The following is a 27,536-nucleotide window of genomic DNA, read 5'->3' as shown; positions in this document are numbered from 1 at the left end:
CCTTCTCATAGAGAATAAGAATTTGAGGTGGGGTAAAAATACACATAGACATACATAGGTGTGTACATGCAAACATACACATACATGTATGCATACAAAAAGTACTAGGACACGTGTCTTTTATTGTTTGGAATGGGTTTACAAGTAAATTCTAATTTTGTGTTTTTCTATGTGTTTTCAAATATTCAAATTGATTTCAGATGAGTAATTTCTGGTTTTTTTTTTTTTCATTAGAAAAAAAGACTTTCAAAAAACATGCACTTTTCAATGAAAACTGTAACCAATCTTCTTTTTAAAAAAAAGTCACTTAGAAGTCATTTAATAATCCTGAAGAGTGTAACTGCCAGGCACTGTGCTGGCTCACACAGCTACAGGACTCAACAATCCCATTCCTGTATTCTATCTGAGGGTTGGCAGGTCTGAGAATTCTTGAAATAATTAAAATCAGATACTTTGTAATTCTCAAACCACTAAAGTTCCCCAGATTGCTTTGCCTTTAAGAAAAATGTCATTCAAATTTAAAAAGCTAGACCATCTAAAATGTCTCTATAGTCACTGAAAGCCAATTTATTAATTAGCATTAATTGTACCTTACATTTCAAATTCTATCACTCCATTTATTTACCATTTTAATAACAATGTTAAATAAAAGAGAAAAAATATTACTTAATGACTTAATCTTCAATAGGGAGAAGTGCAGAACTTTAGAGTTCATCCTCAGTTTGGCTTCCTTAAAGACTTAAGGGAGAGAATCAGCACTTGTTTGGAAAAAGCAGCTGACACCAAAACATAATTACTGAGATTAGCAAACTGAAAATTTATGAAGCACAGATCTTAGAAAAATTTGCCATTGTGTTTCCAATGTTTACTTGTGATGCATACTTTATGTACTGTGCCTAATTAAATGCAACAGATTATGAAATGTTGAAAGGCCAAGTCATGTATAATGGAACATGTAGCTTATTTACACTGTAAACAATTTTACCTCTAATAAATAGTTTCTCTCTAATCAATATGTTTTCATCCCCATTATGTGGTTCGATTTGAAATGAGGGATGGAAGCCAGATCCTGTTCAATTTTTAAAGTTAATGGTGTTAATAAACTAAATCTCATTCCATTCCTCTCCTTCCCAAGGGCACACAACCAGTAAAGTTTATAAAAAGACAGAAAGCCTGGACACACTGTAGATGACCACACGTGTGCATTCCCTTGAGAACCCAGAGGGCGCCTGAGAGCTGACAGACCTGCGTGTGAATCCCTGCTCTGTAATTTCCTAGCTGTGTCACCTTCGTGCAGTCACATCATCTAAGTTCTCCTTTCCTGGTCTACAAGATGGGGTAATGATGCCTGTTCCCCATAGGGCTGCCTTGAACGCTAAGTGAGATAATATGTTAAAAGGCACAGGATTGCGCCTGGGATGTGCTAGGCACCAGGTAAGTGTTAGCTCTTCCTGTTCTTAAAACAAACAAGCAACAAGAGCAACAACAAAAAACCCTCTGCAGGTCACACTTCCTCTTGTCACAAGGTCAGGTCACCCTTTCTGGAGAGTTCTGGATTCTGAGAGACCCTGTCTCTGCCCCCAGTACTGGCAGGGTCCTGGCAGTAGAGACTAGGGAGCAGTGAGCGAAGGGGAAAGGGGCTGCTCCCTTGTACACCTGAGCGTGATAAGCCTTCTCCCAGGAAGGTGACATCTGACCAAGAGCTCCTGTCCGCCACGTCTGTGGGGCGTGGTTCCACACAAACTGACAGCTCTATCCTGGCCTCCCGGTCCCTCCGTTGCTCCTGTCCCAACACAGCCACTTGCCAGACAAGACAGTGGACCTGGAATTTGTAGGAAACCTGGGTTTGGATCCTACCTGTACCTATATTTTAACAGCAGCCATTTATGGAGAGCTCATTTAAAGCCAGTCATTTTACCAGGAATTTTACATTATTATCTCATGTAGTACCACAAAGACCCAGTTTAACTGATGTGAAAACTGAAGTCAGAGAGTTTATCTAGCTTGCCTGAGGGCCACAGCTTTTCCTGTGCTTTTCCCGCTATACCTTGTGTAATAAGACTTGCTTTTCCTTAATATTCTTCATAAAACAAAAAGAATTCTTTCAATTTTTATTTTCTATTATATTAAGTGGTTAGGGCTACCAAAGCAGGGAATCCCATGGAGGCTATAGAGGAACCTATTCAATTGTACACCTACCTGACACATTTTTAATTTTTTTAATGAGAGAAATAATTTTTTCTCTCAAATATTCAGCCTACTTTTTCAGTGTAAAATATTTCATTTCCTTTACGGTTAAAATGTGAGCTAGCCCAAGAATCCAGACCATTTCATTTTCTTTTTAGAAAGTAAGTTCCAAACTCTGAACAACTGACTTGAAAACCAGCTTTTGGAAACACAATTCACTTCTAATGGGAGAACTGAACAAACAGAAATTCTGTTTCCATAGTATCTGAAATAATTTAAAACAGATGCACTTGTCAAGTACTGTATTTTTTTATTTGAGGCTGCGAAAAATTTTATTGCCATAACATACTGACACCCTTACAGTTTGGCTCTGCCCTTTCTACTCAGTGCATGATAGACTGGTAACTGCTCGTGACATTCACAGAGAGGCGCATCTGCAAAAGTATATAAAACGTCAGCCTTGCGGCCACAGTACATGAAGAACAAATGACACCGTTCATCTCTCTAAAACACACGCTGAGGGGTGGTTCTAAATTACCACAGACAATGTTTTCAGTTAAAGATTCCTTTAAAATTATTTCTTTCATTAAAAAATAAAAAATGTATCAGGTAGGTGTACAATTGAATAGGTTCCTCTATAGCCTCCATGGGATTCCCTGGTAACTCAGCTGGTAAAGAATCTGCCTGCAACGCAAGAGAGACCCTGGGTTGGGATGATCCACTGGAGAAGGGATACCCTACTTATTCCAGTATTCTTGGGCTTCTCTGGTGGCTCAGCTGGTAAAGAAACTGCCTGCAGTGTAGGAGACCTGGATTTGATCCCTAGGTTGGGAAGATCCCCTGGAGAAGGGAATGGCTCCCCACTCCAGTATTCTGGCCTGGAGAATTCCATGGACTGTATAGTCCACGGGGTCGCAAAGAGTCAGACACAACTGAGCGACTTTCACTTTCACAGCCTCCATGGAAACTCTTTGACAGATTTTGGATTTTTTTTGGTTTGCTTGTTCTTAAAGAGTTTTTTTCTTTTTAGATGTGGGCCATTTTAAAAAAGTCTTTTTGAATTTGTTGCAATATTGCTTCTGGTTTTTGTTTTGATTTTTTGGCTTCAAGGCATGTGGGATCTTAGCTCCGGGACCAGGGATCAAACCTGGGTGCCCTGCACTGGAAGGCAAAGTCTTAACCACTGGACCACCAGGGAAGTCCTTCTTCGACAGACTTTTGAAGCACTGACATCACAGCTGTGAAACTGACTCCCATCAGCCGCAATGAGAGGCAGGGCCGTCTCCCAAGGCAATACATCAGCATTCCAGAATTAAAACTCAAGAGCATTTTTAAACAACAGTGGACCATATTTCTGTCCAGATAACTTTCGTGTAAATCTAATTCATTTTTTAAAAAATTTTGTTTATTTTTAATTCGTGGAAAATTTCCCTATAGTGTGTTGGTTTCTGCCATACAACAATGTGAATCGGTCATAATTATAATCTAATTTCTGTAATTAAAAACATCAAAATGTATTCCATGTCCTATGTAAGAAATCTGATAGTCGAGCCTTTTGTTTCATGGGAACCAGTATTTATTCAAATGCCTCTTCCCTACCAAATAATACACACCCCAGTATGTATTTTCTGGGTTTTCTTTTAAAAAATCCAGAAAATTTCATTGAATTTGTGTAAAATATAAATACTTATCCTCAAAAGATAGCCTACCCTTTCAACATACATAATTAATTCTCATTAAAAATGAACCACGTGCATTTTTAGAGTAAAGAATACACTTAGGGTAGATCTATTCAGAGAATAAGAATAGACACAACAACCTCACTCGACCTCCAACTCCCCACCCCGTGCCCACTCTAGCTCTCATCTCTATGAAGCCTGTGAAAACCTAGGAGCTGAGGGCTTCTAGCAACTAGTTTGCCAGTGGCCAGGGCATCTTTTCTCTCTTTATTTTGGGAACTTTATGAGGTTCTACATATACAACCTACCCGGAAAGAAAACCATGGTTGAATAGATGACAAATGAGCATTTAAGGAGCATTCACCACATACCAGCCCTGTATTAGGCAATCAACATGTATGATCTCATTTAGCCCTCAAACTTCTGAGGAAACTATCACAATCCTAATTTTACGAGTCACAAAACGGGAACTTCAGGTTAAACAATTTGCTTAATGTCACACTGCTACTTAATAATGGTAGGGTGAAGTCTGTTTCTGTACCTTCCCAATTTCTCAAAACAAGTGATATGAAAGAAAAGTTGTTGTTTTTTAGTTGCTAAGTCGTGTTTGATGCTTTTACAACCCCATGGACTGTAGCCCACCAGACTCCTCTGTCCATGTGACTTTCCCAGGCAAGAAACTGGAGTGGGTTGCCATTTCCTTTTCCAAGGAACCTTTCCAACCCAGAAATCAAACCTGCGTCTCCTGCATTGGTAGGCAGAGTCTTTACCACTGGGCCAAAAGGGAAGCCCAAAAGAATAGTATCATTGCCTAAATGCAACACAAGTAACAACACAGGTTTGGTAGAGAATCTGGTGTACCTGAAGGGCAATGGGCTAAGTACCTAACTTTAGGAAGTCAGGAGGGAGAAAAGGAAACTATTTATATCAGTATTTGAGAATCTCCCCTGTTTTGGAGGATGGGAAGGTGGGGCAGCTATGCTGCATGGCTTGTGGGATCTTAGTTCTCCCATCAGACTGAACAAGGGCCCTTGGCAGTTAAAGTGTGGAGTTCTAACCACTGGACCACCAGGGAATTCCTATCCCATGACTCTTGATAGTTGTGTTTTCATTATCATTCAGTTAGTTTTTGATTTATGTTTTTTGAGCTTTGTTATTAAGTACATACAAATATAGAAGAGCTGTGTCATTAATATTTAGTGTCTCTTTATCTGCAGTAACATTTTTCGTCTTCAAGCGTTCTTCATCCAATATTAATAAAGAAATGCCAACTTGTTTTTGGTTATTGTTTGCATGTTGTATTTTTTCCCCCACACTGTTATTTTCATTCTTTCTGTGTCATTATACTTTAGATATATCTATTAGAGAATATAAGAAATTAGCTTTTATTTTTATATCTTATTCAACGATATTTGCCAATTAGATTTCATTTGTGTTTAATGTAACTACTGAAATATCTGGGTTTAAATCTATCATCTTACTAAGCGCTCCCTATTTGTCCCACTTACTGGGTTCTTTTTCTAATCCTTTCTTGCCTTCTTTTAGACTGCTTATTTTCAAAAATTATTCTACATTTCCTTCTTTATTTGGAAGTTATACACTCCTTTAGTATTCTTTAGGTGATTCCCTAGAGATTATACATTCTTAACTATCAAAGTCTAACATTAACTGGTACTATTATGTTAATTGGTATTCTTACCATCTTTTGCAAAAAATTTAAGAGCATTAAATAACTTAACAGGCATTATTACTGTGTATTTTAATTCTATATGTATTATAAACAAATAAGATATTGTTATTATTTTAAACACTCAATATTTATTTAGACTCACATACACATTTACCCTTTTCTTTGCTTTCCACTCCTTCCTGTATCTTCTGCCTTCTATATGAAATATTTTTACTTCTGCCATATTTTTTGTGCTTCCTTTAGAGAAAAAATGGGACAAATTCTCTCAATTTTTTACCGAGAATGTCTTCATTTCACCTCTACTATGAAAGATCATTTTTGGCAGATACAGAATTCTAGGCTGACATTTAATTTATTTCATCTTTTTATCATTCTACAGTATTATGGCTTTATTGTTTTCATTAAGAAATCAGCAGTCAGCCTAATGGCTATGCCTTTGAAGTCACTCTTATTTTTCCCACTGGTGGCTTTTGTTTTTACTGTGTTCAGTGTGGACTCCTATTTATCTATCTTCTTTTGGAATTGTACCTTTTGGTAAATCTAGGGCTTAGAGTCTTTCATCAGTTTTGGAAAGTTAGAAGCCTTTACATTTCAAATATTGCTTCTGACACACTATTATGTTTGCTTCTGGGACTGAAATGACTTTTATGTTAGACTTCTTACTATACCTTCAGCGTCCCTTACTCTTTCTCCTGATTTTCTATCCTATTGTCTCTCCATTCTTCAGCATGGTTATTTTCTTATGACCCATCTTCCAGTTCACTAATTCTCTCTTCAGCTATGTTTAACCTGCTTTAAAATCCATACACTGAATTCTTAATTTTGGTTACTTTATTTTTGTTTCTAAAACTTCCATACAATGTTTTTTATGGTTTCCAGCTCTCTGACAAAATTCTCCATTTTGCTTACTGTGCTAAATATATACAGCATAGTATTTTACACTCCATATCAGATCCTTTTATTTTCTAAAGTTCTTTGGATCCATTTCTATTGTCTGTTATTTCTGCTGGTTTCAATATATATTGTTATGTCTTCTTCTATGTCTGCTTTCCGCCCCCCCCCCGATTGTGTCCCCAATGTTGTATTTGTTTTGTTTAGAAACAACTTGAACTCTAGAATGGTGCTATCTTTCTCCACACAAAAAATTATACTTGCTTGTCCAGGCACCGATGAGGACTAGCAATCCAAGTCAAGGACTGAGGTATTCTGAAACAGAATTCCAGGCTCCGTGAGGGTCTATGTACACTTCCAATGGACCCCTGCTACTAAGATGTAGCTCTGGTAGTATAAGCCCTAACACAATGCAAGGGAAGCAAAGTATCCTCCCCCTTCATAGGTCCCAGATACCCTTACACCAAATCCTGCCTTCTCAGCCCTTCAAAGTTGTCAGAAGCATAGCTTAACCTCTTAATCATCCTCTCAGAGCTGACAAACAACCCATGGAAAAGTCATTACTTGTGGCCTTATTTTCTTCTTACCTGCAAGTTCCCTCACCAACATCATCCATTCAACTATGAATTTAAGTGAATGATTCTCAAGCTGAATCTTTAAACTTGATCTTTCCCCTAAATTATATTTCCAAATTGAACATTTCCCAACTGGGATACTGATGGCAAGGCAAATCTGGCATAGTTATTATAGATCTATACTCTCCCCTCCATCAAACCAGCATTTCCTAAAAAGAACATAAATAAATAAATAAGGAAAAAAAAAAAAGCCCTTAGCATTTCCTTATGTGTTTCCTATATCAGTTAATAATATCACCATCTTCAATCATGTAGGCTAAAAACCTCCACTAACTTCTACTCTTTCCTTCTTATATGCATATCCAATTGTTAACCCAACCTCCATAATACCAGTTCTATCCCCAAAATACTTTAAAAATGTATCCCTGTTTTCTGCTTTCAGTGGCCTAATTTGAATCCCTACCACCTCTTTCCTAAACTATGCCACTAATCCCCTACATAGTCGCTCTCATTCTAGGGTTTTCCCTTTCAAACTGACCTTACACATTAGTGCTAGATTTATCTTTCATAAATCTGAACACATCACCCCAACCCATAAATCTATATTGCCCTTATTTTACTTCATAGCACTTATTCACCATAGGGCATTATATATAGTATTTATATTTAAAATATAAGATATACAACATATATAATTATACATTATTTATATATAGGGCTTCCCAGGTGGTGCTAGTGGTAAAGAAAAGTGAAAAGTGAAAGTCACTCAGTCATGTCTGACTCTTTGTGACCCCATGGACTGTACAGCCTATGGAATTCTCCAGGCCAGAATACTGGAGTGCATAGCCAATCCCTTCCCCAGTGGATCTTCCCACCCCAGGTCTCCCACATTGCAGGCAGATTCTTTACCAGCTGAGCCACCAGGGAAGCCCAAGAATACTGGAGTGGGTAGCCTATCCCCTCTCCAGTGGATCTTCCTGACCCAGGAATCGAACTGAGGTTTCCTGCATTGCAGGCAGATTCTTTACCAGCTGAGCCACCAGGGAAACCCAAGAATACTGGAGTGGGTAGCCTATCCCCTCTCCAGTGGATCTTCCTGACCCAGGAATCGAACTGAGGTTTCCTGCATTGCAGGCAGATTCTTTACCAGCTGAGCCACCAGGGAAGCCCAAGAATACTGGAGTGGGTAGCCTATCCCTTCTCCAGTAGATCTTCCTGACCCAGGAATCAAACTGAGGTCTCCTGCATTGCAGGCAGATTCTTTACCAGCTGAGCTAGTGGTAAAGAACTGCCTGCCAATGAAGGAGATGCAAGAGACGTGGGTTTGATCCCTGGGTTGGGAAGATCCCCTGGAGACAGAAATGGCAACCCACTCCAGTGTTCTTGCCTGGAAAAATTCCAAAAATAGAGGAGACGAGGGGGCTTTGGTTCCTTAGATTCCAAAGAGGTGGACAAACTGAGCATACACAAACACATACATTATATATATATATATATATATATATATATATATATATATATATATATATGTATGTATGAATTATCCTTCTCTCCTCATTAGAATGTAAGCTCCACAAGGACAGACTAGCACAGTGACCAAAAATCACTTATTGAATGAATAATGTATAACTAATTAATTAATGCAAAACAAATCTAAACTGGTCAACCATATAATTATAGGCATAATTACAGACATCTAAACGTCATAACTGTAGACCTTCCCCAATCAGGCTCCAGCTTGGCTTTCTATCTAAATCATTTCTTCAACGAATACTCACTGAGTGTCTAAGTGCTGTACACTCTTCTAGGCATTCAGGATATAGTGCTGAATAAGATCACAATCTCAATCAACAGGGAATTCACCAGCTATCAGAAGAATAGCATTAAACAATTCATTAGTTACTTACAATTGTGGTAAGTGTTATCAAGGAAAAGAATGAGAAGCTATGAAAGTATATAATAGAGGATATGAACTGGAAGTTCAAGCAAAACTTTCTTGAAGAATTGATATTTGAAGTAAGCTTTGAAAGAGCAGTAATTAAAATATTTATGCGTATGTGTAGGAAGTTCAGGGTTAGACCATCTCAGGCAGGAGAAACAGCATAATAATAACTATTATTATAATTTTTCTAACTCTTTGATAAGGACTCTGCTCGGAGATTTATATATCTTCTCACTGAAACTCACTGTAGCTTTATTTAGCTATTTTTATTCAAATTATACACAAGGAAATGAGGCACAGTAAGTTTAAATGACTTGCCCAAGGTCACAGAGCTTTAAGTTGAGGGTACTTTCCTAATCCTCACTAAACCCCTCCTGGTACCATATTCATTGGCACCCATATGCATTGGTACATTCCCTCGGATAACTCTGGTATCCTGTCAGCAACACAATTGTCTGTCTCCCTCAAGGAATTTGACATTTCTCAGAGAAAAGAACATTATCTTATTCACCTTTCTTTGCCACAGTGATCATAGGAGGCACTCACTGCCTGCTGAGAGAATCATGAAAACAGTCCAAACTCCTGGTATGTACATTTGGATGGATCAAATTAACTTACTTATACTATGTAGCTTCTACTCTCAAAAATCCATACTTGTTTTAGAAAAATAATATGCTCTCCACATAAACTGACAGAAGAAGGAAGAGAAGCCAGAAGACAAGAACAAAGGAAGCACAAGAGCATCTCTAGAGAAGCCCAGATCTCCTGGGTGAGGTTACCACTCAGAGCTGGTTCTGATCGTCTTTGCCCTTCAGGCTACACTGTATTTCCTCTTTTCACTCTTCCCTATCTATATCTACTCTCACCCTACTCTGGGCGCCAAGAGGCTGACCTATATGCCTCGAGGCTTCTGGCCAAAGGAAGTCACTGGTAGGAGATGAGAAGAGATGAAAAGTAAGGTCAGAGTATTTGTTCCCCAGACTCCCTCATTGTAATACTGCTTTTACTTAAGATCTCAGTTACTGGCCTTCTCCACAGAGCTTCTAGGTCGTGGGTTCCTATAATCTTCCTTATCTCTTTAGGCCAAGGGGTAGTAAAAGAACCAAGCAGGACCAGCATTATCCTTTGTGGTTTCCCTACACTCTGCCCACACTTGTGTAAACAGTCACTTTACTAAGATATCCTCAAATTATTCTAATTTGAGTGTGCCATCTGTTTTCTCCTGGGACCCTGACTGATACTTTGGCTTGTTGGTCTGACCACAGAAGTGAAGCAGTGGAAAGATGAGATGCAATGATGACGGACTGGAATGCTCAAAGGGAAAGGACAGACAAGGTGGTGAAGGGGAGAAACACTGGAGGGACTATGATTCTGGTTATGGCTTCTTCTTGATAGGAAAACTCAAAAAACACTACATCTAAGCTGGAAATCGTCTCTCTATCCTTAGTTGGGTGTCACATCAAACAAGTATTACAGAGTCCCTTAAAGAAGATTCTCTAAGATGAATATAATACCTGACATCCCTAGAGCAAGCTTTAGGCACCAAGTTAATCATGGTGCTGATTGTTTGCAGAGAAGAACAACAATTAAAAATCAGTGGCTTCCCTGTTTTCTTGAAATTGTGCAGATATGCCTTATCTGTATTTGGAGTTATAACATCATCAAAGGTCTCATCTTTTTACAACCTGTTCCTTTATTCTTTGCACAGTGTTTAATGACATCACATCTCCAAGAGGACACAAAATCAGAGACTTCACAGAACAGGGGGTTTGCAGCCTTCTTTTAAGACAGTGTGAAAGATCCACTTCAACAAAATAGCTGCCATTTTCCTTCAACTTGTCTCCAGTTCACCAACTGCATACTTAGAGTAGAAATCTGCTTCTGCCTTCTCTCTACCGCCAAAATCACTGAAAAGGCTTTTATGGATAGCTGCAAAAGATACTGTAATTTGATAGTCATCTTTTTTTTTCTGCTCTAATTATTATTTTAACGGGCTTCTTCTTATTTTAATAGATTTTTTTAATAAAGAAATCTTACTTACAAATTTTAATTAGCTTACTGAATATTCACTGCTTTGGAATAAGTAGTTTAATGAGTAAGGAGACCTCAGACTACTAACTAGCCTGGAGTCTCTAAGTAGCTTAGGGGGAAATGATGCAGCCCTAGTGATATAAGCCCAGCCTGTACCTCACAAACCAGGACTCTGAGCCAGGGCCCAGGGGAAAGAGGAATCACATTGCCTCTTGCAGGAAAAAAAGTAAAAATCTGTTTTATTTCTTTTTATCAAGAACTTCTATGTAAGAACTTTCAGCTCTCCCACTCACCAAGACTTGTGACTCTTCTCAATTCATTTAACTTCTCTGAACATGCCTCCTCATTAGTAAGGGTTATGTAATTTTTTCCACACTAGACAGTTACAGAAATGGGTCTTCTGTACTGCTTTAAAAAGCTACATTAGTTAGATATCTAAGTTGGATGAATGAATGAATGAACTTAATGCTGCAAATTAAGCACTCTATTATTTCAGGTTCTCATCTGCTAAAAAAGAAAATCAATCTTTTCTTCACAGTACACTTCAATTACAGTAGCAGTGAAGAATAAGTTAACATTTTTCATTCTAAAAACACCTGGCAGAGAAAGGAGGGCCTGAGTTATTTAAATTCAAAATTGGAATCAGGAGAACAATGGAGTTTTTTGTGACTTACTAACTTGAATAATCAATGCAAGTTAGCTCTATTCCAAAAAGTAAAAGCACATTAATATCTGCCCCACTGATTAAGAATATACGACAATTTTAACTATGATTCTCGGCGCTCATGAAATTTCTTTCTTTGTGAACTTTCAGAGTGTTATGTAAAAGGGGAACTCCAGCTTACTAAATCACACTGTGAACTCTTTGCGATCCCATGGACTGTAGCCCACCAGGCTCTTCTGTCCATGGAATTTCCCAGGCAAGAATACTGGAGAGGGTGGCCATTCCCTTCTCCAGGGGGTCTTCCCGACCAAGGGGTCAAACCCGGGTCTCCTGTACTGCAGGCAGATTCTTTACAATCTGAGCCATCTATAATACAAATTAATTTAATATGATCCAAACCAAACTCTTGATCTTATGCCAGTACCTATTCCTTCCAAATCCTTCCCCAACACACTTAATGACAACTTCACACTTCCACTGCTCAGGCCAAATATATTAAAGTTACCCTATCAGTAAACCCTCAGCTGTACCTTCTCAATTACCTGGAATGCAGTCATCTCTCAGCCTCTACTACTATCATCCTGGTCCAAGCCACCGTCATCTTCTGCCTGGATTATCGCAGTGGCATCTTAACTGGCATCTCTGCTTCCCCTTGCCTCCCATCGTCTAATGTCAATACAGCACCCATGGTGACCCTGTTAAAACTTAAGTCAGATCATGCCACTCCTCAGTATTCTATCTCACTTTGAGTAGAAGGCCAAGTCATTACCATGGTCTCTACGGCCCCTGTACCATTTGGACCTCACAGTCTTTTTGACTTCATTTCCTACCACTTTCCCCACTTGCTCAGGCTACTTTTACCACAGAGCCTTTGCGCTTACTGTCCTTTCTGCCTGGAATGTTCTTCACCAATTAGCCACATGGCTTGGTCATTCATCGCCTTCAATTTTTACCAAAAGCCATTTTCTCAGGAGGAGTTTTCCTTACCACTCTATTGAAAACCACAGCCTTTACCTTCCTATTCTCCTTCCTTCCTTTTGCTCCATAATGCCTATCCTTTTCTAACTTATAATTTCATTTACTTACTTTACCTGTTTGTATCCTACCAGGAAAATCCAAGTTCCATAGGGGCAGATTTGTTGCTATTGTATAAGTAACCCTTTAGTCAATTTAAAAATATATATACAAAAAAAGGGGCACACATTATAAGTACAGTGCTTGGTAAATTTCCATAAAGTAAATACACCCATGGAAGCATCATTTAGATTGAAAAACACTCCCCTTTCCAATTCTAATTTCTAACACTAAGATTAATTTTGCTTGCTTTTGAACTCTGTAATAAACTATACATTAAGTGCCTGACTTCTTTCAATCAGCATTATGTAATTACATATAGTTTAGTTCATTCATTCTCATTGTTACATAATATCCCAAATATATACAAATATATCACTTTTATTTATCCATTTTCCTACTGAAGGATCTTTCTGTTGTTTCTAGTTTGGCTATTATACTCTTGATAAGGATATTCATATTTATATATATCTTTCAGTGACATGTGTACACAATTCTATCAGGCAGGGCAGGGGATTCAGCCTGTAAAGTTCACAGATGTCTCTTCCATCCCTAGCAAAGTATCTGACACATAATAGGTGTTATAATAAACTTTATTTGCTTTTGGGTGTTTTTTTTTTTTTTTGGCCACACTGCACGGAATGCAGAATCTTAGTTCCCTGACCATGGATTGAACCTAAGCCTCCTGCAGTGGAAGCACAGAGTCTTAACCACCGGACTGACAGCAAAGTCCCAAGAAGAAAATTTTTGTTAACAAATGAATGGAACTATTCTTTTAAGAATTCTGCTACTTAGATTTAATAATTCACATATGACTTCCTAGGCTTATATGTGTAGGTTTATAATGCATAAAAATTAAATTAACCTCTACAAATCTATAAAAATAAATCTACAACTTAATAAATACACTACCACAATGACAAACCCAGACAGCATATTAAAAAGCAGAGACATTACTTTGCCAGTAAAGGTCTGTCTACTCAAAGCTATGGTTTTCCCAGTAGTCATGTATGGATGTGAGAGTTGGACCATAAAGAAAGCTGAGCGTGGAAGAATTGATGCCTTTGAATTGTGGTGTTGGAGAAGACTCTTGAGAGTTCCTCAGACTGGAAGGAGAGCAAGCCAGTCAATCCTAAAGGAAATCAGTCCTGAATATTCATTGGAAGGACTGATGCTGAAGCTGAAACTCCAATATTGGCCACCTGATGTGAGGAACTGACTCGTTTGAAAAGACCCTGATGCTGGGAAAGATTGAATGCAAGAGGAGAAGAGGATGACAGAAGATGAGATGGTTGAATGGCATCACCAACTCAATGGACATAAGTTTGAGCAAGCTCCAGGAGTTGGTGATGGACAGGGAAGCCTGGCATGCTGCAGTCCATGGGGTCGCAAACAGTAGGACATGACTGAGTGACTGAACTGAACTGAAACAACAATACCACTATAACTCCTTGAATATTTCTTCCCAATCCCATTCTAATCAACAATATTTTTTATCATTTCATTTCTTTCTTTATATTTAACCATGTACCCCCTAAATAATATGCTGTTTATTTGGTTTTTAACTTTATAAAAATATCATACTATATATAGTCTGCAATTCACATTTTCACTTCAGTATTAGAATTCACACAAATTAATGTGTATAGTGTATAGCTATAAATCATTCTTTTTCATAGCTATACAGTAATCCATTGTAGTATATCACAGTGGGTATATCCTCTTCTTCAGTCAATGAAAAATTGGCTTATTTCAATATTTTTGTCATTTCAATGCTACTATGAACACTTCCACAAGTCCCCTAATATATACAACAAGGTTTTCCAGGGCAATTTCCTTTAAAGGTGAAGTTATGGATTGAATAATATGTGTATATTCAAAGGTATAACATAATGCCAAGTTTTCCAAAGTGGCTATACCAATTTATATTTCTACCAATGATGTTTAAGGGTTCCTGCTGCCATATATACGTACCAACCAATGTGCAGGACTCTACATAGTAAGTGTTAGGATTTTTTTTGCCAACCTAGTAAGTATAAATGTTACTTTAATGCAGTTTTGAAATCATGGATTCCTGATAACTATCTTCTATGAAATCCTTGTGTTTTTGCCTATTTTTCAACTACGACATCTTTTTCTTATTAACTTATAGGAGTTCTATATATTTTGGATTTTAATCCTCTTGCTTATACACTTACAAATATCTTCTTACAGTTTGTAGACTGTCTTCACATTTTAAAAAGGCTTTATCTAAAATAATTTCAAACTTGCAATGGAAGTTGCAAGAATAAAAATTGTAAAGAATATGTATGCATCCCCTTGACCCAGATTCATCTATTATTAACATTTTACCCCATTTGTTTTATCATTGTTGGGCTCTCAAGCACACACACTCGCTCATGCTGTGTGTGGGTATGTGTGTATATATATATTTGTATGTGTTTGTATACATAAATACGAAGGACAAACTTTGGGAGATGGTGAGGGACAGGGAGGCATGGTGTGCTGCTGTCCATGGGGTCGCAAGGAGTCAGACATGACTGAGAGACTGAACAATACAATACAATATACATACACACACACACACGCACGTGTGTGTGTGTATAAACACACATTTTTCCCCTGAACCATGAGCGTAAATTATTGAATATATACACCATGGCCCCTTACCATACACCTTACCCCTGAGTGAGTCACTGTGTATTTAGTAAGACTAGAGATGTTCTCTTGTATAACCACAGTACAATGACAAATTATAGTTTACTTTAGTAATATAATTTGTACATAATTATAAATAATTTATAAATATTTATAATATTTATACATAATTCCTTTATGGTATTTTCCCCTCCAGTAGAGGATCCAGTCTAGGGTCAAACATTGCATTTACACATGATGTCTCTTTAGCCTCTCTTAATCTAGAATATTTCCATGGTGTGTCTTTGATATTTTTAAAGAATATTACTCCTTCCTCACTATTTTCCAACTAGAACATTCCTCATAATGGGTTTGGCTGATGTTTTGATGTTTCTAGTGATTAGACTCAGATTACATTTCAGGGCAAAATACTATATAAATGTCCATATGTCCCTCTTTGATCATGTTGATTCTAATCACCTGGTCAAGGTTTTATGCCATTTTTCCACTCTATTATGGCCTTTCTAAAAAATATCCCTTATAACTAAAAAAAGCCTATGGAGAGGACAGATACTTTAATACCATATTCTTCATACAAATATCCTCCTAGGTTTAATGTCTATTGATAATTTTTGCCTGATATAATCTTTACTAAAATGGTTGCATCATGTTGATGTTTCACAATCTTTATTAAGTACTTTGATAGACATCCTACCACTGAATTTATCAACCTTTTCCCTTGTTGCTTACACATTTTATCTTTTTAAAGACTATTCTCAAAGTACTAAAGATATTTCCTTACATTTTCTTCTGAGAATTCCTTTCTTATTCCTAATTATTAAGTATTTTAAGCAGTATTTTAAGTATTTCAAGCAGTAAAGAATAAACCAATTTCATCACTTTAAATCTAGCAAAAAGTATTGCTATAGTTGCCAATTTTCAGTGGGTTTCAATATTTTAAAGTTAGCTTTGTATATTTACACCCTCTGGATTCTAATTTTAATTGTACTTTCGTATGATGCATATTTAAAACACTGTTTTTTCTCTTTAGAAATCAGTTCACCTGTCAGGTCTGGAATATTCTCTGCTTTCATAGAGAAATTAAACAACTTAAAAGGATACTAATTAAAAAGGCTAGCAACTGGACTTTCCAGGCAGTCCAGTGGTTAAGACTCTGCTTCCAATGCAAGGGGCACAGGTTCAATTCCTGGTTGGGCAACTAAGACCCTGCATGCCACACAAGCGGGGGGAGGAGGAGAAAGGCTAGCAACTTATGTCTTTAATAGTGAAAATAACACTGTTTCCATGTCAGAGATGTGGGAAGAAGGGAATGGTGGAGGGAAACAAACACGTTTAAGTGTGAAAAAGTAAAAAGGAGAGGAAATCGTCACAATTTACACTGAATCTTACACTGATTGCTGAAATTCTCCATTTGAAAGGCTGATTGGGGAGGGAAAAAGGTCATAAAGTCTGCTTTTTAGACAAAGAAATATATCTATGTCTATATTATTTCTAATTGATGCAATTACTAAAAAATTCCCAAAACTTAAGCTATTTTTCTATGAAAAATCAACAGAATGAATATAGCAGTGAATGATTTTTTTTTTTTAGAAAAATAAAAGGTAAATGGGATCCTAACCTATTTTATGGGAGAAAGCAATGGCAACCCACTCCAGTACTCTTGGCTGGAGAATCCCATGGATGGAGGAACCTGGTGGGCTACAGTCCATGGGGTTGCGAAGAGTCAGATACAACTGAGCTACTTCACTTTCACTTTTCACTTTAATGCATTGGAGAAGGACATGGCAACCCACTCCAGTGTTCTTGCCTGGAGAATCCCAGGGACGGGGAAGCCTGGTGGGCTGCCGTCTATGGGGTCGCACAGAGTCGGACACAACTGAAGTGACTTAGCAGCAGCAGCAGCAGCCTATTTTAGAAGTACAGCAAAACTTCCCTAGTTCAGACTAGTCAGAAGAAAACTTCTCACTCGTTACACAAGCCTGTGTTAACAAATCCTACATTACACACATAAGAAGCAAGTACAACCAGTGAAAAACCAGGATTATACTGATTTTTGAAAAATGTATATAATGTGTTAACCTCCAGTGGTGAATATGTTATAGAAGTAAAAAAGAAAGCAAGAAAGGGAGTAGAAGCATGAAACACCTTAATCTGAACTGGGCCCACAAACATCTGAATTCTAAGTCAGAGAGAGCTACTGGGATTAGCAGGTGTAAACTATTATGAACAGGGTGAATAAACAGCAAGTACTACTGTATAACACAGGGAACTACATATATTCAATATCCTGTGATAAACCATAATGGAAAAGAATACTAAAAAAGGAATGCCTTGTCACTTTGCTGTACAGTAGAGATTGGCACAACACTATAAATCAACTCTACTTCAATAAAAATAAAACACCGATATGAAACTTTTATTAGAATGTGAAAGGGATCTTTAGAATCTTGAACTTCAGACCTATGTGAGTATTTATTTAGAGGCTACATTACAATTTGTGTCACATGACTTCCAGGCACCACTGAAATTTCTGCCAAGAGTGAGCTTTTCCTTAAGTGCCACTGCAAGAACTGGCTGTTGACTACTGCATTTGTTTGCTATAAAGAAATGTTATTCAAGTTATAATCTATAAACAGTAATATGAGAATTTAAGTAAAATTATATTTTAGAACTAATGCCAATAGAATATACTTATTTTTTAAGGAGGTACAGTTACTTGGTTATTTATTTGTCTCCAACCCTCAGTCTAAAAAGCAAGTCTGGGATTTCCCTGGTGGGTCCAGTGGTTAAGAATCTGCCTTCCAGTGCAGGGGAAGTGGGTTCAATCCCTGGTTGGGGAACTAAGATCCCACATGCTGGTGGAGCAATGGGGCCCATGTGCCGCAACCACTGAGCGCATGCCACAGCTGGTGAGTCCGTGTGTCACAAGCAAAGTTCCTTCATGACGTAATGAAGATCCCACTTGCTGCAACTAACACCTGACGCAGCCAAATACATTAAAAATAAAACAAGTCTATCTGCCTAAAATTAAGTGTGTTTGTGTTAGAAGATGAAAGCTAACTTCCAGGGCACGATTTATTACAAACAGACATTTAAAAAAATAACAACAAAAGCAGGGATAGACATGAATTTAATTCTTCTATTTCATGGATAACAAAAAAGCAAAGAAATCTTTGAAACCCAAATATCATGGCACGGTTATCAAGAAAGGACTTGGAGAACTCCTCAAAGCTTTCATCACAGAGCTATACGAAACTTCCTTTTGACAACAAATACGTTGGTTTCTCACTGGTAGAAGATTAGACCAGTCATCTAAATCAGGAAAGCGAAACTCAATGCTGTTTACCGAAGAGTCATGTGAGTGTAAACCACGTCTCTCCCCGAAGTATGTTTCTGTTCTTTCTAGAGATGTATGCTAGGGAAGTGGGGATCATTTTGATTCTTTGACATTTAGGGTGAAAAGAAATTATCTAAGCTTTAAAAGCTTGCATAAAAACGTGGAAATATCTATGTTTTTCTTATATCTTCTTTGATGATGAAACATTTGGATATGAAATTTGATAAAAACACCCTGAGGAGAAGAGCAGGGCTCCTACAATCCACGGAGGAACAAGCCGCACCTATGGCACTCCCCCTTACCTGGGACACTGTGATGCTGCACTTCTTGGCCAGCTCCTCTTTGGCTTCTTCACTGGGGTAGGGGTTGCTGAGGTGTGAGTAAAAATATTCATTCAAGATTTCTGTGGCCTGTTTACTGAAGTTACGCCTTTTTCGTCTATGAAGGAACCAAAAAGAGAATAGTAGTTATAATCCACATTAACCAGAGAGGGATATATTACTTAGGATTATACAAAAAAAAGTTAGATTTCTATTTTTTAACATTCTCAGGGTCTCATGTATCATCATGATATTGTAAATTACACTCTTGGCATTCTCCAGAGAACTATCCAATTCACATTAAGATGTAGGATAACTAAGAAAAACTCTAGAATGTGAAGCACAATTCACTTCACTATTTAATTTATTCAACAAATACTTATTAAGGATCTAATGTGTTCTAGATATTCAATAAGGATACAGTTGGAACAAAACAGATAAGGGCTTCTATGGAAGTTTATAGGAGATTAGAGAGTTAGGAAAAGAAAGACATTAGATAAGCACCACAGAAATAAATACTTATAAATTATGGTGATCATGTCAAGTACCATGAAGAAAAAGTATAAGGTATAATGAAAGTGTCTAAGAAGGAAACCTAACACAGATTATGAAGTCGGGAAGGGTGTCCTTGAAGGAGTGACATTTAATCTGAGACCTGGAGAGTGTGTATGAGTTAGTCAGACAAAGAGTAGAAGGAAGAGAAATAAGCAGAGGCAATGGTCTTCAAACAGGAAAAAAGCTTGGCCGGTCTAAAGGGCTAGGGGAGGCTGGAGCACAGTGAAAAATCAGGAGATACGTGAGATGAGTCTGGAAGGATGGACTGGGGCCAGATTACACAGGTTTAGTGGACCCTCTATGGATTTTTGAATTTTATTTTAAGTACAATAGGAAGCTATTAAAGGTTTTAAGTTTTACATTTTAAAAAGATCATTGTGACTACTGAGAATAGCTGGAGGAGGGCATGAAAGGAAATGTAGAGATATTTAAAGAGACAACAGCAATGGTCAAATTGAGAGATGATTGTAACCTGGCAACAGGGTGAGAGTAATGGAAATAAAAAGATTCAAGCTCTGTTTGAAAAGTAAAAGCAATAGGACTTGATAATAAATTGGATGGGGGGAATAAATGGGGGAATACAGAGAAGGAAGGTGAGGGAAAAAAAATACATCAAGGATTTCTGGATTTTTCTTCTTAAGTAACTGCCTGGTCCCAGGTATGATTTGCTCACCAGGGGAAAACTAAGGGAGGACAAGTTCTTTATTTTTATTGGGAGGGGGTGGCAGAATGTCAGAAGATCAAGTATTTGCTGACAAGGTATTTCAAATAGCAAAAATGTCATTTATATTTGGGTCTTATTATTAAGATTTTAAAGAATTCCAGTGTGAAAATAAGCATCTTTCAGATTTCACTTTAAATTAAATTCTCCAGTAACTGGAAAACACTTTCCCCAAATAATTTTCCTAATATTGTCTTACAAATAATCTTAATGATCTTGTGATAGCATGTACTCAGGAAAGACAGCATCAGTAGGCAGTTGTAAATGTGCATACCGTACAAGATTCTTCTAGTTAAAATGATGTCACTAACATGGCAGGTTAAGTATGTGATCTCTGTTTCAACATTAAGGGAGAGTCAAGGGAGCGAGAAATCTAGGTCTGATCAAAACATCTCAAGTTATGAGACCTGAAATTTCTTAATTTCAATAATTTTTTGGAAGGTTAAACCACTGTATCCTGAGGGATGAAGAAGAGAGTCAAAATCTATTTGGGGATTAAAGTCAACAGGATTTGATGATGAGCTGGATGGGGGAGGCGGTGAGGGAAGACACAGGTGAAAAGAAACGTACACCAAGAAGAGCAATCAGCATTTTTACAGGAGTCGTGCATTGTTGACAAGAAAAACAAAGCCCTTTCCTGGGGCTTTCAAGAGGCACAGTCTGAGGAGTGGGTGAGTGGGTGTGTAGGGTAGAAAAGGTCTAGAATAGATACTTAAACTGTCAAACCTACAAGTAATTACCTGGCCCACAGATAATGCTTGTTGAAACAGTACAGTAATGACCTGCTTGTAAAGGTTTCTGGCTACCTATGAAAACTTGGAAGATCAGTCACACCAGGCTCACATTCTCAGGAGGCAGCCAGCTAAGTGGTGGCTGTCCGCTCAGATATGTACCCATTTGCTCTAATCCTCACTGCCCCTCATCCAGCCACTCCACTCAATTCCATAACATGTAAATATGTGAGCTTGTGACTCTGTAAAACATGGAATCCAGCAGCAAGACTGGGTATGGTGGAGGGAATCACACAAGGGCATTTCTTTGGGAAATGAAGACTTATGAAAGGAGGAATGAGCAGAAACATACTGGGGGAGCAAAGATAAGTTTGGCTCATTTATTGACATCACCTAGGAGTGGTTGGTTTCAGAAAACACGAAAAAACCTCAGAGAACAAATTTATGGGCAGAATAGAATAACTCACCCCAGACGGTCTGGCTGCATCCAAAGTATAGCCCTTCTACTAGAAGAGTAGAGGGACTGACACAAATTTATTCCTAACTGTTCTACGCCGGTACATGCGTCGGCTTGTCCAATTACCAAGAAAATGTGAGTATGGCTTTACAAAAAGCCAGGGTGAGCAAGGGGATCATATATCTGAATGAGCATGTTTGCCTGGAGCAGAAAAACCTTGCCTTCTCAGTGCAGAGGGCTTGCTGAGAGGCACTACAAGAATAGATGGAAGCAAAGCTCAGTATTTGCATTCACTCGAAGGCGTAAGAGAGAACTCGGTCTTATACTTCATTTATTTTTTAGAAAAACATTCTTTAGAAAATTCCCATTAAGCTGTTCCCCTAAGTTTCGTTCCCTCCAGGCTTCACCACTCTCTAAATGGCTGCGCCTCAGGCCAGTGTGCAGCTATGCCTCCGTCCCAGGTCTGTGTCCCACAGGCCTTACAACATTCCTAAAGGCAATCTCTGTGGGAGAAGGGACTCCGCTTCAAGCTCTGCCGCGGCCTCACCCTGGCTCTGCTCACTCTGGCTTGTTAACTTCCTTTCTCTTCTTGGAAGAAGTATAAATCATTTAGGTGTATACATTATGAATGCAGTTATGTGAAGTAAAAAAAAGCATGCATGTTGACAAGAATGGGAAACTATCTGTAGAAGTAAGAACAGCAGCTGTGTTAGGAAAGCTTTCTTTCTGAAGAGAGTACTTTTTAAAAAAATTTTATTTTTAATTAGAGGATAATTACTTTACAATATTGTATTGGTTTCTGCTGTACATCAACATGAATCAGCTATAGGTGCCTATATACGTCTCCTTCCCCTGAAGAAAGTACTTTTAAATATCTTTGTTACAAAATACTTTTCCTTAAAATGCTCAATGTTGACAATTTAAGAATGGTTTTGGTTTCCTAATGCTACTTCCTTAATGCTTTGAGCTATTATAAGTAGTAAGTGGAATTATTCATTCATCTGGTTAGTCAATAAAGAATTTTTTGCAGTCTGTTACACTATAAGACACTAGAATTGTGGGGAATGGATATGTATAAGTCTTGGCCATTGCTGTCAGTAACAACGTAACTTATTCGGGAAGAAAAGAAATGATCCTGAAAAGCTACAGTAAAGGCAGTCTGAATGAAGTTTGGTCTGGAGAATGGTATCAACACAGTATCAGTGTTCACGAGAAGGCATGGACCAGTCCAGTGGAGGGATTAAAGTGGGCTTCCTAAAAGGGACCATTTAGGCCAGGCCTGGAAGGATGAGCAAGGTCTCGCTAAATCAACAAACATGAGTGTTGTCTCCATTCCAGGCTCCATGCTAGACACCCTCACAGATGACAACTCATTACTGGTGACCAAGTTGGGGAAATGGTTGCAAAGAATATGACTTGTTGTGGAAGGCTGGGGATAGGAGTTGAGGGGTGGTAGTGGAAGAGGTGGTTAGGCAGAGAAGAATTCTAGTCAGAGGAAATGGCTGAGACCAAGAGGTATTTCATTTTGGATTAAACAGAGGAAAGAACAATTTAGTGATATATTAAGAGCACTAAAAATGTTCACATTTTGATCTAATAATACCATTTCTGAGAATTAATCCTTAGGAAATAATTCTAAAGATCACAAAGGTTGAAAGCATAAAGATTTTTACTGAAAGACTAATTGCAATAAAAATCTATCTAAAACAGTACCTTCTCTCCATCATTTTCTCTCCCTTTACCTTGCTTTTCTTTTTCCTCATAGCATTTACCATTCTATCATATTTCACTACATTACTGAGCAAAATACTACAGCATATTTGTTTACTTGTTTATTGCTTATTTCCCCAGGTAGAATGTAAACTCAGCTGGGGCAAGTAAGTTAACCAATCTTATTTACCTTTACATATCCTCAGCACAATAAATATTTATAGAAGGAAAGAAGAAAGGAATTGGAAGGAAGAGGTTATCATGGAAATTAACAGGAACAACTTAAATGCTCAAAAATGAAAACATGTCTACGTTAATTATTTATCATATATCCATCTGGTAGACTTCAACAATTAACATTTAAAACAGTTTATATTATATGAAAAATGTTTACCTATTCATGGTAAGTTTTTAAAAAAGCCAACTAAATTATGCGTACTGTACCATCACAAGAACATGAAACTAAAACAGTACCACAAACCAGAAAGGAATACATTAGAACATTTACAGTGACTTTTTTTCCCCATTGGGTACTAAAAAAGTGATTGTCTTTAATCACTCATCCTTCTAGTCTACATGTTTTCCAAATTTTTCATAGTGAGCTTGGTATTTGTTAAATAGGAAAAATAAGAAATAAAACTTAAATCGTAACAACAACAAAAAAGTAATCTGGGCCGGGACAGGTCACATAAGGCCTCAAATGCCAGGTTAAGTTGTGTGCATGTGTTTCCCAACAGTGAAAAACTAATGTGGTTTTCAAGTAAAGCAATGAGTCCATCATAAAAGGGCTATGGGGGATGAGCAGAAGAAAAGTACAGTGGGAGTACTGTGCTAGCCCAGGAATGAAAGGATGAACGTGAACTGCGCAGTGCAAGTTTGGATGGAAAAAAAGAGCTAATACAAGGAACACTGAAAACAAAGCACTGGTGAGTCCCAGTGACTAATTCAGTATAGACAAAGGAACCAAAGATGATAGAACAGGAGCATAATCAGGTGGCATGTTTCCTATCTGGCTCCAGGGAAGAGCTCTGGCATGAAGACTATTCCTCACATTTTATTTTCCATTCGAGATACTAATTTAGCTATTTTCTTTAATACTGTGAAATTTGGACAATATTTATCACCTCTGTGAGATTCCAAGGGAGAGAAAGCAAAATAAAATAGAAACTCCTTTACAATGTTGAAGACTGATTGCAAGCTTTAGCAATGACCAAGAGGGCTTTCCTGTCTAGGCAGCATAGAGTAGGAACTTGACAGTTCCTCTGTTATGTCACCCAGTAGGTCTAACACATCATATGCAATTTATTGCATATGCAACCTAACTCCTGTGAAAATTGGTGAAAGCTTCAGATCAAAGGGAAATATGTATCCCTACAGGAGAAACTCAGAAGCTTTCCTCTAGATTTGGAAAAACAGAGTTTGGGGTTTTGTGGTAACTAAAATACCACTTCCTCCTTAGAAATATCTGTATCTTGAAGGATTTTCTTCTAATATGCACAAGCAACATAATATTAAGAAATTCTTAGAAAACAAACCTGCATTAAAACAAAGTTACATACTGAATGTTATCCTTAAAAATACTTTTTAGCATCAGAATTAAAAGGCTACATATTACTAAGTCATTATTAGCAGCACTAACACTATTTGTTTCCTGAGACACCAGAAAGTGAAGTGTTAGTCATGTTCAACTCTTTGCGACCCCATGGACTGTAGCCTGCCAGGTTTCTCTGTCCATGGAATTCTCCAGGCAAGAATACTGGAGTGGGTAGCCATTCCTTTCTCCAGGGGATCTTCCCAATCCAGGGATCGAGCCCAGGTCTCCTGCATTGCAGGTAGACTCTTCATCATCTGAGGGAAGTCCAAACTGAGTCACCAAATTGGCAGCTAATATCACTACCACCTCCAGACAAGAAGAGGCTTGACACTGCAGGCATCATGAGGTGAATTACCTATCCATTGTAGAGAAGGGCTCTCATAGCCAAATTAAAGAAGAATCTAAGAACAACTGGCCAGAATTACATAAAATAATATACAAAGAGTGAAAAGGAAAAAAAAAAAAAAAAGCCATGCAATGGATTTGTGGCCTCACATACCTGGCATCAAGGAACCTTGATCTTAAAATCATAACTGCTTCACAAGTACTTTGTTTGAGCTGCATCTGAATGGAACTAAATTTTCGATGAATGATGCCCACCATTCTTTCAATCTCTTTTGGGGAAATGGGACGTGTTCTACTCTGTTCTCGGAGAAGGTTCATCACGTGTGTAGTGAATTCATTACATGCCTGTAAGGGGAAAAAAAAAAATCACTCCTTAGGAATCTGGTATTTTTTATTATCACACCCAGACATTAACTCACCTGAATTTCTATCTCATTTGTAACTGCCAATGGCATTATGTAGTAGGTAAAATGAAAACTAAGACACTTGTGAAATGGCAGTGATAACTAGTTAGGGGCACGAGAACTCTGGAACTATGAAAGCCCAGGCATGCAAGGGAAACAGCACTCAACTGCCCTTCCTACCACCTTCAGCCCACTTTTAAAATGAGGTTTTCCCACTGGAGGATGCTCTGTACCAATTTCTATATATAAGTACAGATATATGTTATATGTTAATAGTAAGCATATCCTATTTCCTCTGGGGTTTTACTCAACAAATGTTTACTGAAACACTATGAAGTTCAAACTCTTCCAAACGCAGTGAAAGGACACATAAATGAGCAAGATGTGGATCTGACCTTCAGTGCAATAAAATATATAAAAACGAATTCTTAAACAGGCAGGCCATGCAAAGCATCACAGGAAGAGTGTTCCCTAAGTTCCAAGGAGTAAGTATTCTCATTGGGAAACAAAGATCATCACTTCACAGCAAAAAGTGAAATCAGGGCTTTAAAGAATAGGTAAGATTTTTGAAAAGTAGAATAAAGGTGGAAATCAAGAGGAATTCCAGGCACAAGAAAAAAAAAAAAACCTGGAAATAATGGTATGAAGCTAGTTCAGAGGGACAGAGAAGAGGGTACAAGAGAAGAGGGAGTTCAGATTTGCACTAGCAGATAAAGGGCCTTGGATGCCATGCCAACATCCTAGTATAACCTAGCTGTGGTATGGGCCTTATTTGTGGATCTACACCATTTCTGAAAGAGGGATAAAGCAGCTCAACTCCTCAGGGAAGGGGCAGCAGGAAAATAAGGATCAGATGTAAGAATAACATTTTAGTTAAAAATCCTGTCCCTGTCTCTTTCAGCTCACCTATATTCTTTAGATCTACAAAACCATGTAACTGGGCCTACACAGATATCCAGTATCACCTTGGTGAATAAAGTATCTGTCTATATCTCTGCATAAAAACAATACCTTCTGGTATTTTTGTGTTTTTTTTTAAAAAAAGACAGGAGATTCTGCATCTTATTGGATGGATGCTTAGTAGGGTAAGCAGACAGAACAATCATTGATCATGGCAAGACACATTTTGAAGATATAACATTATATGATTATTAATAACATAATTTCTCTACAGACATCCTGAACATATAGTACAGGATGGTTTTTCTAACTGCTCATGAGAGAACTAACTTTTAAGGACACTGTTTCTGTTACTTTAAGTGGAGCTTTTATATAAATATTTCTAAGGTGAGGTAAAATGAGTCTTGCTTACCAGTTAAAGTTTTATGTTTTAAGCATGTGTAAGTTTTAAGAAATTTAAAGTTCCCTTAAAGTGGTGATTCTGGGATTCTTCAGAGTGTGGATTTGCACAGCACACACGGTAGGCATTCAATAGCCACCTATGGATTGGTGGGGTTTTGTATTACAATTTAAGAGTAATATTGATTAATATCTATAAATACATTATCCCTGACAAACCTTTGTAACTGACAAATTTTTAACCTGCAGTCCATGGAGAGGTCTAGAATATCCAGAACACTCCCTCAAATCTTATTCAAGTTGTATGCACATTTGTCTTTCCTGAGGGGACAACCTGTGGGGTTTTTCTTCTCGTTTCAGATTCTTAGCCAGTCTATAATTTTAAAAGGCTAAAAATTATTGTCTAGGGTTATGGCACAGTAAAACATTAAGGAACTTTGTAGCTTTAAAAGTGGAAGTTCTTTCCGTCTTTAAGGAAACCATAGTAAAGAGAAGTAAATTTAAGATTTTCCCCCTATATTATCAACATAGACTATCTTGTGCCAAGATGAAAATAAGTGGTCATCCTGCCAAGAAATATACATATAATTTTTTTCTGATAGTTTCTCAAAAGAGATGTTCACATAATTTTAAATTATATAATTTGATAAACTCCAGTCCTCAGTTTTCTTA

General features: G+C 37.7%; 1 protein-coding gene across 3 annotated transcripts in view; it reads right to left on the bottom strand.

The window, feature by feature from the left end:
- Nucleotides 1–27,536, bottom strand: part of PBX3 (PBX homeobox 3) — a 225,339-nt gene that overhangs the window by 17,011 nt on the left and 180,792 nt on the right. For all 3 annotated transcript variants that reach the window (XM_061433522.1, XM_061433521.1, XM_061433523.1), the window contains 2 exons: nucleotides 25,316–25,506; nucleotides 19,031–19,166 (listed from right to left, as the gene is read on the bottom strand). In XM_061433522.1, coding sequence (XP_061289506.1) covers nucleotides 19,031–19,166; nucleotides 25,316–25,506 — 327 coding nt within the window. The remainder of the gene's footprint in view (nucleotides 1–19,030; nucleotides 19,167–25,315; nucleotides 25,507–27,536) is intronic.

Source organism: Bos javanicus, chromosome 11 (assembly GCF_032452875.1).
Source record: "Bos javanicus breed banteng chromosome 11, ARS-OSU_banteng_1.0, whole genome shotgun sequence".
NCBI classification, from domain to species: Eukaryota; Metazoa; Chordata; class Mammalia; order Artiodactyla; family Bovidae; genus Bos; species Bos javanicus.
The sequence above is the reverse complement of the archived record's forward strand: the minus strand, read 5'-3'. Positions and strand labels throughout refer to the sequence as shown.